The sequence below is a fragment of the Sminthopsis crassicaudata genome, chromosome 1, assembly GCF_048593235.1.
Source record: "Sminthopsis crassicaudata isolate SCR6 chromosome 1, ASM4859323v1, whole genome shotgun sequence".
Taxonomy (NCBI): Eukaryota; Metazoa; Chordata; class Mammalia; order Dasyuromorphia; family Dasyuridae; genus Sminthopsis; species Sminthopsis crassicaudata.
The window spans coordinates 435,594,844-435,609,637 of record NC_133617.1 but is presented as its reverse complement, the minus strand read 5'-3'; the positions used below and the strand labels follow the sequence as shown (position 1 = coordinate 435,609,637).

General features: G+C 36.5%; 1 protein-coding gene across 1 annotated transcript in view; it reads left to right on the top strand.

Moving 5' to 3' along the window:
• Nucleotides 1-13,615, top strand: part of SNX29 (sorting nexin 29) — a 653,362-nt gene extending 639,747 nt beyond the window's left edge. The window contains exon 21 of the mRNA XM_074280586.1: nucleotides 13,299-13,615. Coding sequence (XP_074136687.1) covers nucleotides 13,299-13,428 — 130 coding nt within the window. The 3' untranslated portion in view covers nucleotides 13,429-13,615. The remainder of the gene's footprint in view (nucleotides 1-13,298) is intronic.
• Nucleotides 13,616-14,794: the final 1,179 nt, after the last annotated feature.

The following is a 14,794-nucleotide window of genomic DNA, read 5'->3' as shown; positions in this document are numbered from 1 at the left end:
AGCATTACTTATAATTTTTCTAAAATTTATGTGTAGGTAGTTAGACATAGGCAAAATTGGTGAAATAGAGTAACTGTGTCTTATAAGCTCTTCCATCCTGTCATCTTCTAATTTTTTCCCTTTCCCACAAACACAACTTTCATACTGCATTTGTCATGCTGGCAAAGGTACCCTTTATTTGATGTTTCCCTTATAATTTGCTCTAACTCCATCAGACATATTTCAGTGTCTTTGACAGAATTAATCTCACAAATTAATTATTAGAATAATTACTATCTGGTAATTGTTCAATGTGTTGACCTTCCCAGAATCTAACTGTATTTTAACGGGATCTCTCACCCAAATGTGTGTGAAATTAAAAAAATAATAGCAACCTATGACTGGACCAGTGAAGGGATAGAGAGAATTTTTTGAACTGCTGATCTTTTTGGTCCCTAAATCAATCACACAAATAGATTCTGCCTGTTTGACTCTAGCCATTATTGAATATCTATATGGTTGTGTGGCACTTAAGCATCTGGGCATTCCCCCATAACTAGGCTAATGCTGTTTTTGAAAAATAGGTTGTGTGTATATGTATGTATGTATGTATGTGTGCGCGTGAGTACATGGACAAAGAAAACTTGGTTTAAACTTTACTGATGAGCTTAGCAAAAGAAGAATATATTTCTTATCTCCAGACCCATATGAGAAAATATTCTGGAATCTGTTTTCTGTGAAAACCAAATGGGGCTTCATCAGAATGCCTCAGATTTGGTGGCACTCTTTTGCTCATATGCTGATCCCTATTTTTGTTGAGTAGGAAACTTCTCTCCCTTTGTAATAAAAACCTCTGCTTTACTGAGGTCAGTGTTGTTTCAGGAATGCTGGTGGGGATGATGGGAGTAGGGACTGGGGAGGAGGAGCAGAGTAGTCTATGGAATCATAGCTTCCTTGCTATCACAGGAGACAATCTGGAACAGTAGAAAGAACACTGAATTTAAAAGTTGGAAGATCAAAAGTTGAGTTCTAATTCAGCCACTGAATACATAACAATATTGGAAAAGATACATAGCCTCAGTTTGTATATTTGCAAACTGGGGATAAGAATTTTGCTATTGCTAAACTCATAGGATTGTTGAGAACATCAAATGAGAAAATGTAAGTGAAGTGCTTTATAACTACAAAAAAATTAAGTCAACATTTAACAACAAGTCAACCAAACAATTATTTGGTTGTAGATTTTTAAAAAATGGTTCTTAGGTGTGGCTAAAATTGTTGAAATGAGAGAAGAAAGAAATATTAGATATTTCTTTTAAATATTTAAATATTTATCAGATAAATATTAGTATTTTGAACTTTGAATCTGTCATAAATAAAACCAGTATTTTATCATAGACTGAAATTCTATTTCCTCAGTTTGTTAAGGAAACATACTTGCTTCATCTCAAAAGATATGGGTGTTACAAGTATAGAATGGGGTCTGTGTTGTCAGATATAAAATGAATTTCTGTATTGATTGGCTTTGTTAAATTGAAGTGTTAATGTTATCATTAAGTGAAGGACTGTGGAATAAAAACAAAAGGCCATAAAAATGAACATTTTCAAGTTTATCTCCTAAGTATCTCCATTAGATCTCTTCCTTCCATCCTTTTTCTTTTTCCTTTTGTTCTGTGTAATTTGTCCACTATTTTTACTTTCATGTATGTAAACTAAATCACTCATGTTGGGTTGTAGCATGGTTACTTTATTAATTTTTGTTAATAGTATTTTATTTTTCCTAATTACATATAGATAGCTTTCAGTATTAATTTTTTGTGTAAGATTTATGTTCCAGATTTTTCTCCCTTCCCTTTCCCCAAGGCAGCAAGCAATCTGAATAGGTTATACATGTGCAATCATATTAAACATATTTTCATATTAGTCATGTTATGAAAGAAGACAGAACAAAAGAGAAAACCTGGGGGAGGGGGAAGGGTGAAAATAGTATGCTTTGACCTGCATTCAGATTTCCCATCTCTGGATGTGGATAGCATTTTCTATTATGAGTCTTGGAATTGTCTTGGATCAGTCCATTGCTGTGTATATGCCATTCACTTTAAGATATGCAGCATTTATTGAAAAAAATTAGTTAATGATTTCTTTTGGACTAGGGGTTTTAACTTTTTTTGTGATAGACCTTTTTAGCATTCTGGTAAAGCCTCCGAATTTTCTTAGAATAGCTTTTTTAAAAAAAGACTCATAATTGAAGGAATTTGTAAATTTCAGTTATAGATTAGTAAAAAATAAGGGTTTTTTGTTTGTTTGTTTTTTAAACACCATCCAGTTTCATGGAGCTCCTAAAATCTATTCAGGATCCCCTTGAGGGGATGTGAATCCTACATTAAGAATTCTTGCTTTAAATACTAAGATTAATAGGAAACACACACACACACACACACACACACACAATATTTTATATGAGGTTACAGCTAAATTATGGAGGATCTTTACTGGTATGCTAAGGAATTCAGATTTTATTCAAATCTTCTTCATGATGAAGTTACCATAGATAGTCTACAATAGATTACAAATTTACAAATAATTTAAATACAACAAAATATTTAATTAAAACTAAAATAGACTAAAGATCATTTAATTTCCCTTCAGTAATTCAGAAGTCACCTAAAATCCTTGCTATGGGTTCATGGTCATTATTATTATAAATATCAATTATCATTTTATTGGTGGAATACAAGTAAATACATTGCCAAATTGCAGAAAATTTATTGGAGCTATGGTTTGAGGTTTTTGTTTTGTTTTGTTTTTAGCAGCAATACAGAAGAAACAAGAATTATGACTCCCATCCTGAGTTTAATGTAATCCTGTTTTTTGTCAACACTGAACCTCTCTTTATAGATAGCAGGATTTTGAAGCAAATTATCAAATATCTTTAATAAACAATTGAGACAGGTTACAAGGCCAGTGGAAACTCTGCTTGTCACAGTTACACAATCAGTATAAAGTCTTGGCAGGTTATGGAAGGCAAGTATGTGTTAAACTTCTGAACCTCAAAATACTCAACAAGACAGATTAGAACAATCTGACATAAGATTTGTTTTAAATAGGAGAGCCATTAAGGCACTCCAATATTTCTTTCCAGTTTCCATGTTGCTGTTTTCTTCCTCACTGGCTATTAATCTTTGATGGGTGGCTGCAGAATATTGCTGTGTTCCCTCTGTGTGTATTTATGAAATGACCCATGGAACTCCAAAGTGGCACTAAAGATAAATATTTCCAAAGGCAACAGCCATTTGTGGAATAAAACTTTTTTTTTTTTTTTTTTTTTTTTTTTTTAAAGCCATTGTAGAAACTATTAAAAAGATTACTGATTAGCCTGGGGAGGTAGGCATTACTAGGGTCACCAGAAAAAAAAAAAAGGCTCTGAGCAGAACACCTAGCTAAGTTGTTTTTTGTTTTTGTTTTTGTTGTTTTTACTTGTGGCCAGCCTCAAAGCACACTTTATATAATAACCAGCTGTGAACAGGCATCCTGCCCAAATTCTGTGTTGTTTGGCTAGTCCTACTCTCTCTGATATTCAGTTTTAGGAAAAACAAAATAGTATATTAGGATTTAAAGCTTAGAAAAATCTTTGTCTATTCACATCATTTTGTATATGAGGAAACAGAGACTCATAAAGAGCTGGTGACTCTTTATGAAGTGAATTTCCAGGTAATCCCCAATCTCATTATGAGCTATTAGTTTCAACCTCCATGTCAAAATGAAGATTTCTGCCTATAAAGAAAAGGAACTGAAATAGCACTACTGGGACTATATCCCAAAGAGATCATAAGAGGGAAAAGGACCCACCTATACAAAAATGTTTGTGGCAGCCCTTTTTGTAGTGCCAAGAAATTGGAAACTGAGTAGATGCCCATCACTTTGAAAATGGCTGAATAAGTTATGGTATATGAATGTTATGGAATATTATTGTTCTATAAGAAATGATCTATAAAGACTGATTTCAGAAAAGCCTGGAAAGACTTACATGAACTGATGCTGGGTGAAGAGACCAGAAGCAAGGAACATTATACACAGTAACAACAAGATTATGTGATGCTCAACTGTGATGGACTTAGCTCTTCCAAAGCAATTCTAATAGAATTGTAATAGAAAATGCCATCTGCATCCAGAGAGAGAGAATTATAGAGATTGCATGTGGATCAAAGCATACCATTTTCATTTTTCTTTACTATTTTTTTTTTCCATCTGTTTTTTCCTTTTGTCCTGGTTTTTCTCTCCCAACATGACTTCATATAGAAATATGTTAAAAAAAAAAAAAAAAAAAAAAAAAAAAAGAATATACATATATAATCTAAAAAGAAAAAGAAAAGGAGGTGAATCCTAGACAAAAATAAGCCCTCCTCTGTGGGGAGCCCCTGAGAACGTCATCTCTCCTGAATTATCATTAAGGGTCACAAAACTATAAGTCACCATATCATATAGGTGCTCTAATTCTTCATAGGACAAATGCTCAAGGAGCAATGAAATCATTGTGCTTCTCTCTCTCCCCAATTAAGTGGCCACCACCCAAGTTCACACCTTCCTCAACTCTTCCCTAGACTTTCAGCAGTCTCTTGAATGGCCTCTGATCCAACCTTTCTGCTCTCCAGTTTTTCCTTCCTCATGGCTGGTTAAATTAATATCCTGAAAGCAAAGATATTAAACTGGCAGCAGCAAACTGCAAAATTCCTGAGTACAGCTGGAACCAAATTAAAATTAATAAAAAACCAAAATAAATAAAAACACAACATAGATAATGTTAATTTGTGATTTGCTAGGTCGGTTTCTCATTAGTAGGAATCTGTTTCTTACCAGCGTCTTACCCTAAAGCACAGGGCTGACCATAGTCATGCCCTACCTCATAGAACTTGAGAGGCTTTAGTGAGAATAAAATACTATATTATTCTCTGATTAGCATTTAAAGCTCTTTACCATCTGGCTCCAGCTTACCTTTTCAGCAGATTACATGTGACTCCTCTTCACATACCTTATACTTAAGGCCAAACAAGCCCATTTGCTTTCCCTTATGTATAACATTCCATCTCTGTGTCTTTGTACAGGCTGTCAATCAAACCTGAAATATACCCTCTCTTCTCCTGCCTTTTGATATTAATGACTTTTTTTCCAAAATTTAACTATCCAAAATTTAACAAGTACTATCTCTTGGGGATGCCTTTTCTAATTCTCCAGTTGCCATTTGGGTATATATTGTTTACTCCTATTTCCCAAATAAGTTGTGCACCTTGGCCAACTATACATTCATAGTATGCTTAATAGTAAGCAATACCTTTTTTTTTTTTTTTTTTTTTGGGTTGATTGAATACCATACCTGCAGTTCCAGAGGCTTCCCAATTACTGCTAAGCCATAAATAAGGTCTATTTTTTTCCCTAAAAAGACTCAATTCAGGATTTCTTTTTGCCTTTCACTTGCCAAAATATTTGACTTGTAAAAAGTATTTACAAACATGTGGAATTCAGTTGAGTCAGTGATGGAAGTTATAGGGTTTTGCTTAAGTCTTTTCTTCAGAAGAGAGATCAGATTTCAGTGAAGGAAAAATAATGATTTCACATGATAAACAGTAGCCCTGAAAATAAGAAAACTCTTCTGTTGAATGGAAAATTTGACTACCTCTCAAATCCCAGTTCATAAGTGAAATGGAAAGCAAACTTCTTTTCTTGAGTAGTAGTCTCACTGTCAGACAATTTAGATCATTTGGATCAATTTCATATACATGCCAATGACAGGGAGTAAAGACCCAAAGCTTATTAAAAAGAGCAATTACTTTCAAGTACTCTCTGCAGTTGCCACTCAGACAGACATTGACACTGTGAGACCCTGGTGGTTGCAAGGAGGAGAAAAAGATCAATAAAACTGAATAGCTTTCTAAAAAGGATGCAGGGCCAAGTAATGCAAGAATGTTTACAGACTGAGCACTGACCTGATAGGAACAAAAAATTGATTGCCACAGCTTGCTTCATTCAACCTATGGCAAGAGAAAAGAAAAGGACGTTAGAAGAGTGACATTCGAATAGGCTCCTAGTGAGCATGGATGCTAGGGATGCTCCCAGAAACTACCTGCCAGACAAGCTTTTTAAAGAAATTCCAAAGAGAATGGGAGACTTAAGTGCAAGATGCATACCAAAGAAGTAAGAAACATCTTGGGCATCTCTAACCAATCAATAAACATTTACTTAGGACCAGACATTGTACTTTAATATTGCAACTCCCATAGATTCAGAGATCTAGGAGTTAAGTGCAACAGGTGACAAATTCTTGACATTTAGGGGACACATTCAAGAAGTTGTATTAGTAAAAAGATTTTTTTTCACAACAGGTTTTTGGCTCAGAAGGTAATAGCCAAAACCAACAAGCCAAGAATTATCCTTACCTTAGACTTTGTTGTTTGTTTGGATCCTCTGGAACCCATTTTTACAGTAGGAACTTATTTATCAGTAGCCTACTGTGTACCACACACTGTGCTAGGTGCTGACAATAAATACAAAGAATGAATTACTTGGGACTTCATCTTAAGGACAATTTTTTGTGAGTGAAACCAGCCAAATAGGCAATATCCTTTGGCACAACTATTTGCTAGACAGTTTATATTCAACCATCCTCTACACATTTCCCAACAACATCACTTTCATCACTCCCTCATATAAAGCACTTGGTGTTTTCTTATTACTCTAGTTTCTCCTCTTAGAGAAAAAATGATCAAAAACTCATTCCTACTCTAGAATTTGGAATTTAAAGTATTATGAGTCTCAATTATTTACATATTCAAGGAAATCAGTGCTCCACAAAAAGGAGAGCTGAAAGGAGTCGAATTAGGATCATAAAATTTGGATTCTAGTCTTGATTATTTGGTTAACTTGCATTTTCTTTAAGAAGTCATATATAAAATCCTAATGTTCTTGTTTATAAAATGGGGAGAAGGTTAGGCAATGTGATTTTTAAGATTCTGTGACCCTTTGAGTCAGTGGTGTTGGGATTTTCTGACCTAAATGGAGGGATGTTTTCAGATGGAACTATGGGGCGGGACTCAGACCATACCACTCTGGGAATCTTGCATAATTGCAAGGTCAAGCCTGAACCAGAAAGACTGGTTTTTAGCAGCACTGCCACTCTCATTGGGGAGAAAAAGGATGGACATTTACCTTCTGGGACTTTAATATGACAAACAGTTAATTTCTCTTTCCCCCTTCCTCCCTATGTTCCTCTCCATCCAGCAACAGTGTTGACTCCAATCAGAGCTTGAAGCTTATTGGAGGTAGATTTGTAGAAACAGAAAACATTCCTTGTGGGGATTATGCCACTATTGATAATTATTCCCTTTTCATGAAGAAGAAATCCACGCTATCAGGACAAAATGCAGAGCTGAAATTTAATTGAAACCAATGTTTGGAACTTTTTATTATTTAACCTTGTTAATCCTCCTCCAAAGGGGTTTGGACTACAAAACTGTTCTTAAGAAAATACTGAAGAAGCCTCAGAAATCGACTCTGAGAGCACTGGCACACAACCATGGTTAGGAGCTTTTTTATGGTGGCTTGATTTGTATTGATAAAGTGAGCTACGAAATGACATTGTCATTTTAAAGTCTCACTGGTGCACAGCTGCATCTAACAAGTATTGTGAAGGATAAGAATTTCATACAGAGGACATACGTGCTCTACTTAAATATGGAAGAGTTAGTGATGTATTGAGGCCTTTAGTGAACCTTAGCTAAAAATCAATATCTCTTATTTAAAGCTGTCATTTTAAATGAGGCACTACTCTGCAAAAAGAGCCACATAGCTACCAAACTCCGCAATGCCTCCAGCAAAGCATTTTCTTTACTGCCAACATTTTAAGTATATAAATGCTGTTTAGAATGATGTTGTCAACATGCTTCCTCACCTTCCTACCTTTGGTTTTAGAAGTAGAAGAAGCCATAATTATTTCGATGTTTTAGAGCTAATGGTGACTGTAGGCAAAACCCCCCACCAAATTTGCTTTCTTTTGAAAGCAGCCTCTTAAGAGGCAAGCATCCAGGTTTTATTAACTTTGGATTTTAACTGTAGCACAGCCCTAGTGGAGACCAAAACACTGGCTACTGAAGTATCCCTTCATTGTTATATATTCAGACTCCAAAAGGCACGCTGTTCTCATAGAGTGATAAAATATTGGCACCTAATAACCTAGTTCTAAAAGCTCATCTTCTCCAGCCTCTTAATTTCATTGATGGTTGGGTTTGTGAGAGTAGGAACCTAAAGATAGAATTCTTAATCACCTTTCCTTACATCTTGAGAAAAAGAAATCCTGAACATAGGAAACCCTATATAATAAACCGGATTTGAGGGAGAAGATAATTATTGAATTTAAATTCCCTGGATTTCAGCTGGTAATAAAGACATCTTTCAAGAACAAAGAATAAGAATAGACCTTTAGAAAGTTATAGTCTGGGTATTAATAGTTATGGTCTTCTGAAGACAATCCAGGGACTTGTAGTGCCTCTTTTCTTCTCCCATCTCCCTTGCCCCACAGATTGTTCCTTTTGTTATCATTCAGACTTTTCAGAGCTGGATATCACTGTCCATCACATTTCCTTGGCAAAGATACTGAAATGGTTTGCCATTTCTTTCTCCTGATCATTTTCTAGATGAGGATACTGAAGCAAACAGGGTTAAGTGACATGCCCATGCTCATATAGCTAGTAACTATCTGTGGCAGATTTGAACTTAGAGCACCTGACTTGAAATCAAGAAAACCTATGTTATTTCACTTAGCTGCCCATACATTATTGTAAATTGCTGTTTTAGTCCCAGTGTCATTTTGCCTTCTGCAATTCCAAATCCTTTCTCTAATATCTTTGCTTCTAAAAAACCTCTACCCTGGGATATTGGGATGCAGTGATATTGATTCTAGGATTTACAGCAGTCTTCTTCAGGAAAGAGTCCCTACACTTGGGTCAGGTATGTATAACTTAGAAAACGGGATAAAACTTATCAAAGGGGATAATTTTTTAAAACCTACAGTCATCAATTAATGAATACTTATCACAAGCATCTGCTTAATGAAAGGAACACAAAAACAAAAACAGTCTAGAACCCAGGGCAGCAGTCTAGGAAATTCTGCTGCTTCCAAAGCTCTTGGGCTTACATGCCCATTAGTGGCAATTGGTAGATTATTATTGTTGGTAATGGCAAAAATGACAGGTACTTTATATCACAAGAGTTGCATTCTCTCAATGAGGACTGCAAATGTTTTTCTTGAAGTAATTTCTGTGGCTAGAGGTTGCTACTGCTCTTAAACTTGGATTCAGGGTTTTGGGCTTCCATTAGAGTGAGAGGAAAGGTACTAGTAAGAGTGACTACTTCCTCTCCTTCTAGGGGACTACGTCTTCAGCAGGGTTGGTTTTTTCTGCCAATCTATAATAAAACTTAAAATAGAATGATAATAGTATTAATAATTTAGCATGATTCATGATTTACAAAGCATTTTTTCTTGAATAGATTCTGTGGGGTAGGTAGTACAGATGAAGACCCTGAGACTTAGGTTAAACAACTTTTCCCCAGTAGCAGTCACCATATGTTTAAGAGAATAGCCTTGAACTTGTGTCTTATGACCTGAAGCACAGCAGTGTAAACATTGACTGTTCATCTGAAGAATTGTGCATAAATTAGATTTAAGAAATTGTATCACATTAATTCAAGCAAGTTGGAAGCTCTGGAGCTAGCAGGGTTTTGAAGTAGTCTCAACTCAACCACAGGAACCTCTTAGACAATGTGGGGAATCATAAGTCTGAGCCCAAGAAGATGGAAGGAACCTTTGCTGATAAAGAACACCAGGCCCAGCTGTGCTGTGGAGACACGGCATTGAATGAGAAGGAGCTAGTATACATGGGGAATGCAAAAGCAGTGGGGGCAGTGACATTTTGGGCTGTGGGCATTTGCAGGAAAGTAGAGCTTTAGTTTGCCGTTTCAAGTCAGGGAGGAAAGCTGACGGCAAGTCAGAGGCAGCATCTCCCCCACCCTAAGATTAGAGATGGTTACACTAATAAGTTTTCATTAAAAAACAAAAATGAGGAGGCAAAGGGGAAAGAACCCAACCATAATAAGTTACTATGGGAATAGGGAAAACTGGGATTCATCTTCAGAGGAAGACCTTGAAGTTAAAAAACAAACAAACTTCTCCTTCTCTAAAGAAGAATGTTAATTGAGTTCTATAAATTATTTTTGGGGAAGTAGCCAAAAAAAAGACTTTAAAAATCAAATGAGAGAGATTGAGGGAAAAAAAAATAATAATAAAATAAGAACATTATGAAAGGAAAGTCAACGAACTAGAAATGGAATACTAGATTCTTAAAGAAGAAAATAATTCTTTGAAAATTAGAATTGGGCAAGGGGAAGCCAGTGAAGCTATAAGAGATCAAGAAATAACAAAGCAAAATATAAAGAATAAAAAAAGTAGGAAAATGTGAAATATAAGGAAAACAGCAAATCTGGAGAAGAGAAAAAGAGAAATATAAGAATAATTGGATCATCTGAAAGCTATGGCAAAAAAAAAAAAAGAACATTGATACAATAATCTAAGAAATAATCAAAGAAAAATGTCCTAAAATAGTAGGACAAGAGGGAAAAATAGAAAAAAAAAAACCACTCATCACCACCTCAAAGAGATTCTACCAAGAAAGCACATAGCAACATTGTTGCTAAATTTCAACTCCCTCAGATCAAAGAGAAAATTTTACAAGAAACAAACAAACCCAATTCAAATATGCTGGAGTTACAATTAGAATTGAACAGGATTTATCAGCAGATACAATAAAAGACTGCAGGCCCAGGAATATGATATATCAACAGTCTAAAAAAACTAGCCTGCTGCCAAAAATATCCAGCAAAATTAAGCATAATATTGAATGAAAAAAAATGGACATTCATTGAACTCACATATTTTCAGCATTGTCTCAAACCTGAACTTAATAGAAAATTTAACATTAAGAACCAAAAATCAAAGACTAATTTCAAGTAACTCAACAAGAACAATCTGTTTATGTTTTATATGTAAATGTAAATCATATGTCTAAAATTGATAATAATTGGGGGGTTCCTAAGAAAGATTAGGGCAGAGATGAATAAGAATTCTCAAAAGCAAAACTATTTAGGAAAAAGTAAAAATAGTAATTATGCTATGTGAATTAAGTACAGAGGAAAAATTGACCACAGAGGCCTTAGATGTGGGAGGAGAGTTGGTAGTTTTGAAAACCTATTCACATTGGGAATGGGTTAATTGTGAAACAAGTATGCACATGCACACATTACTAATGTAGAAAAGTCATCAGGGATAGGAAATGAGAGATATGTACAAACACATTAACAAGGATAAGAAATAGAATTTATTAGGAAAAAATAGAGCAAGTAACTATTGATCTCAAAGTTAAAAGTTTCAATCAAGAGAGAAATTTATATATCAGCCATATTAATATTGTTTTAGATGCTGTCTATGTGTAAATAATGTGTATGTATAAATGTGTGTTATGTATCTATGGATGCATGTAGGAGTATGTATGTGTGTGAATGTAAGGGTTAAAAAGCCTCTAGAAGCAAGGAATGCAGTTCAAGGCATGTGGGAGGACCTGAGGGATGAGAGGTTCTGAGGCGCAGGCGAGTCCTATGTGGAGGTGGGGCACAACCCCATGAGGCGGTGTCAGATTCCAGGTACCACGCCTCCCTCCTTAGTGCTCTCAAAGCCTAGCACGCCTCTCTCCTTCTCGGGCCTATCCCATTATGCCAGGTTCCTAGAGGACTTCCCCCTTCCCCCATATCATCAGTGGGGTATAAATATGTGCTATCTCAGAATAAAGTTCTCTTTCACTTCATCTTTACCTTCTGGTGGTCTGTCTCTATGGGATCCGGGTTGATGCCCAAAGATGGGTAAGTGTGGTCTAGCTGCGCCATCAACGGACGGGCATTAAGAGTAGCTCAGAGGGGATCTACCAGGTTAGAGTAGTCCATAGGGTGTAACATGTGAATATGGGTCTCTCAATCACAAGTCTGTTGGAATTGACCAGGATCACCATCACAATCAAAGAACCAAGTCCATCATAGTTGATCATCATATCTTCTTGTTACTATATACAATGTTCTTTTGGTTCTACTCACTTTGATGAGAGTTAGGAAAGGGGGATCCGCTTTTGGTTTGGCGCAAAGATAGCTTAGTGACAGCAAAATGGAATAGTGACAGTAAAGGAATTTACAGGCCCGAAAACCTAGATTGATAAAAAAAAAATGTTTATTTGGGGTTTGGAAGTAAGGGTAAAGGTAGAAAGATGCCAGGGCCAGAGTTGGTTGCTGGGCGGACCCTTACATGGCCAGAAGGATACCATGTTTTAGGGCTCCTGCAAAGAGTGAACTCCAGAGTTGCCCCTTTTTATAATGGGAGCTCTTGGTGATCTAGAAGGTGAGGGCAGTCCCAGGCTCCTGGCTGGTTTTGGCCAGGGTTAGCATTGAATAGAATTCAATGGGTTTTTAGATAAGGAAGAAGCTGTTTGTGGGGGTTGGGGAAACCTGAGCAGATAGTGGGGGACTGGGAAAGCCCAAGTTAGCTCAAATCTGGTGGGGGCTGAGAAAGCCCGGATATTATTGGAATTCAAAAGGGTGCTTTTTGACCAGGATTTGTGAATCAAAGATCCTAGCTTCTTCAGCCATGGGGGGTTGGGAATCAGAAAGGAATCTTAAAGGGACCTCAACCCACATCAACTTCTCTTAGCATCAGTTCATGTAAGTCTCTCCAGGGATTGGATACATTTTCTTGAAGCTCCATTTGTACAAAGCTTGTTTTGCAAATAAAATAATGTACTTCACAAATACTTTGAATGTACTTTAGATAAAGGTTAAGGTATAGTTGGACTGGTAAGTAGAGAGACAGTATGGAACAGTGAAGAAAGGATTAGACTTATTCCAAAGTGACTTGAATCTGAATTCTAGTATACTCTTCTATCTGTGAGATATTACCAGCAAGGGGTCTTACCTTTCTGAGAATGTTTTGTCATCTATAAATGGGAACCATACTTAAATTGCGTACTTCCTAAGGTTTTTGTGAGGAAGTTGTTTTTGAAGATCTTTAAAGACCTATTCAGATAAAAGTTACTATTATTGTCTTGATAGCTGGTTTTAGATTATAACATATTTCTATATCAGGCAGTCGGAATCATGGTATACTCTTTGCATATGAAGACCTGGAATGAATGACTAATTCTCTGTAAATATATAACCATTCTCTTTCTGTATTGCAGTGACATTACACCTCCTGGAGATCAAGTGAGCAAAAACAATCGGACCAGAGTGGCTTCACGCTTCCCTAAGTTATCCCGGAATCATCCGAGAGAGCCCCGCAATGTGGAACCACAGAGTGGTGACCTCTGATCCTTTTGTAGGCTTCCAGATGCTGGTGCTGTGTACTTTTCAAACTGGCCCAGTGCTTCTGACCTCTCTGAGGCAGCTGGCTCCTTAGCCTCAGAGGAAAAATCAGTCATGCTACATTAATCCTGGAAAAAGGACACCATCCACACCGTGGTTTCTCACTCTGATTAAATAGGTCACCCAGAAGGCAGCACGTGCTCATTGTTCTTAAGAAAAAGGTTCCTCACCTGGAGATGCAGTAGCATTGTAACTGATTTCCCCTTGACTGCTGCCTATTTGCATTCAAATTTTCCCAGCTGTGCCTGTCCCAGGCAATCTGAAATTCACTGCCCTTGGCCTCTTGCAGGAGAACATGATGCAGCAGGTGGGAGGTGCAAGGAGCACCAGGTCAAGAGACCAAATGCTTTTGTTTCTGAGGTGCACAACTGAGATTTTTTTCACTTTGTCAGAAAGCTATGATTGAAAACAACCTTTGACTTTTTTCCTTTGGGGGGAAATAGGATGACTGTTATTTTGTTTTTTCTATGTAACTACTACCCATAGGCTCTTTGCTATCATTTGGGGGCTCTCTATGTATGTTAAAAATACATCACGCAGAATAGTACAAGTGACCTAAATAGCTTTTTCCAGGCATCTCTTTTCTAATGGTATATTTCTTATGACTCCTTTGGGGAAGAGCCCAGTAAGTCCAAGATTTTGTTGGCTTTTTGTTTTTAAAATAATTCCTTTGTTTTTGCCACAGATTGGGGAACAGCCCTAAATATAGGTCTTTCCCCAAATAAGACTGAACAGTTTAATAAGAAAGTTAATACCAAGGTAATCCAACCTTGAATGGAGTTTTGAGCCTTTTGTTGGGTCCCATGACAGGTTGTCAACTTGGCTGTTACAGAAATCCTCTATAGCATTAAAACTGAAGCCTTTTTGGGCATTCTTTTGTCATTCAACATATGAGATAGGTTAGAAATGGCAAAAAAGACTCGATCTTTGTAGAAAAAAATATATCTTGTGCCTTAGGGTAACTCAGAGGCTGAAAAAATCAGTTAGGAGTTGAGTTCCTGGGCTTCTATACCATACTGCTCATCTCACTAGCTATTTAGGACCTAAATATTTTTGGCCCTCATTATTCACCTTTCTTCCCTTCCCACAAAATCATGATTTGTTTTTCCCCCTCTTTTTCTAAAAGTAGGTGTTTTTGGTAGATTTTCCCCTGCCATATTTTCATTTGGAGACCCTTCCTTGTTTTCCCATCATTGAAAACACATTTGGTTTAGATATCAAATTAGGGAAAGAGAACATTAACTCCAAAGTGGTATCACCTACCTGGAACTTGGGGGAAAAAGAAAAGAATTTCATGTATGGCCTCAACAGT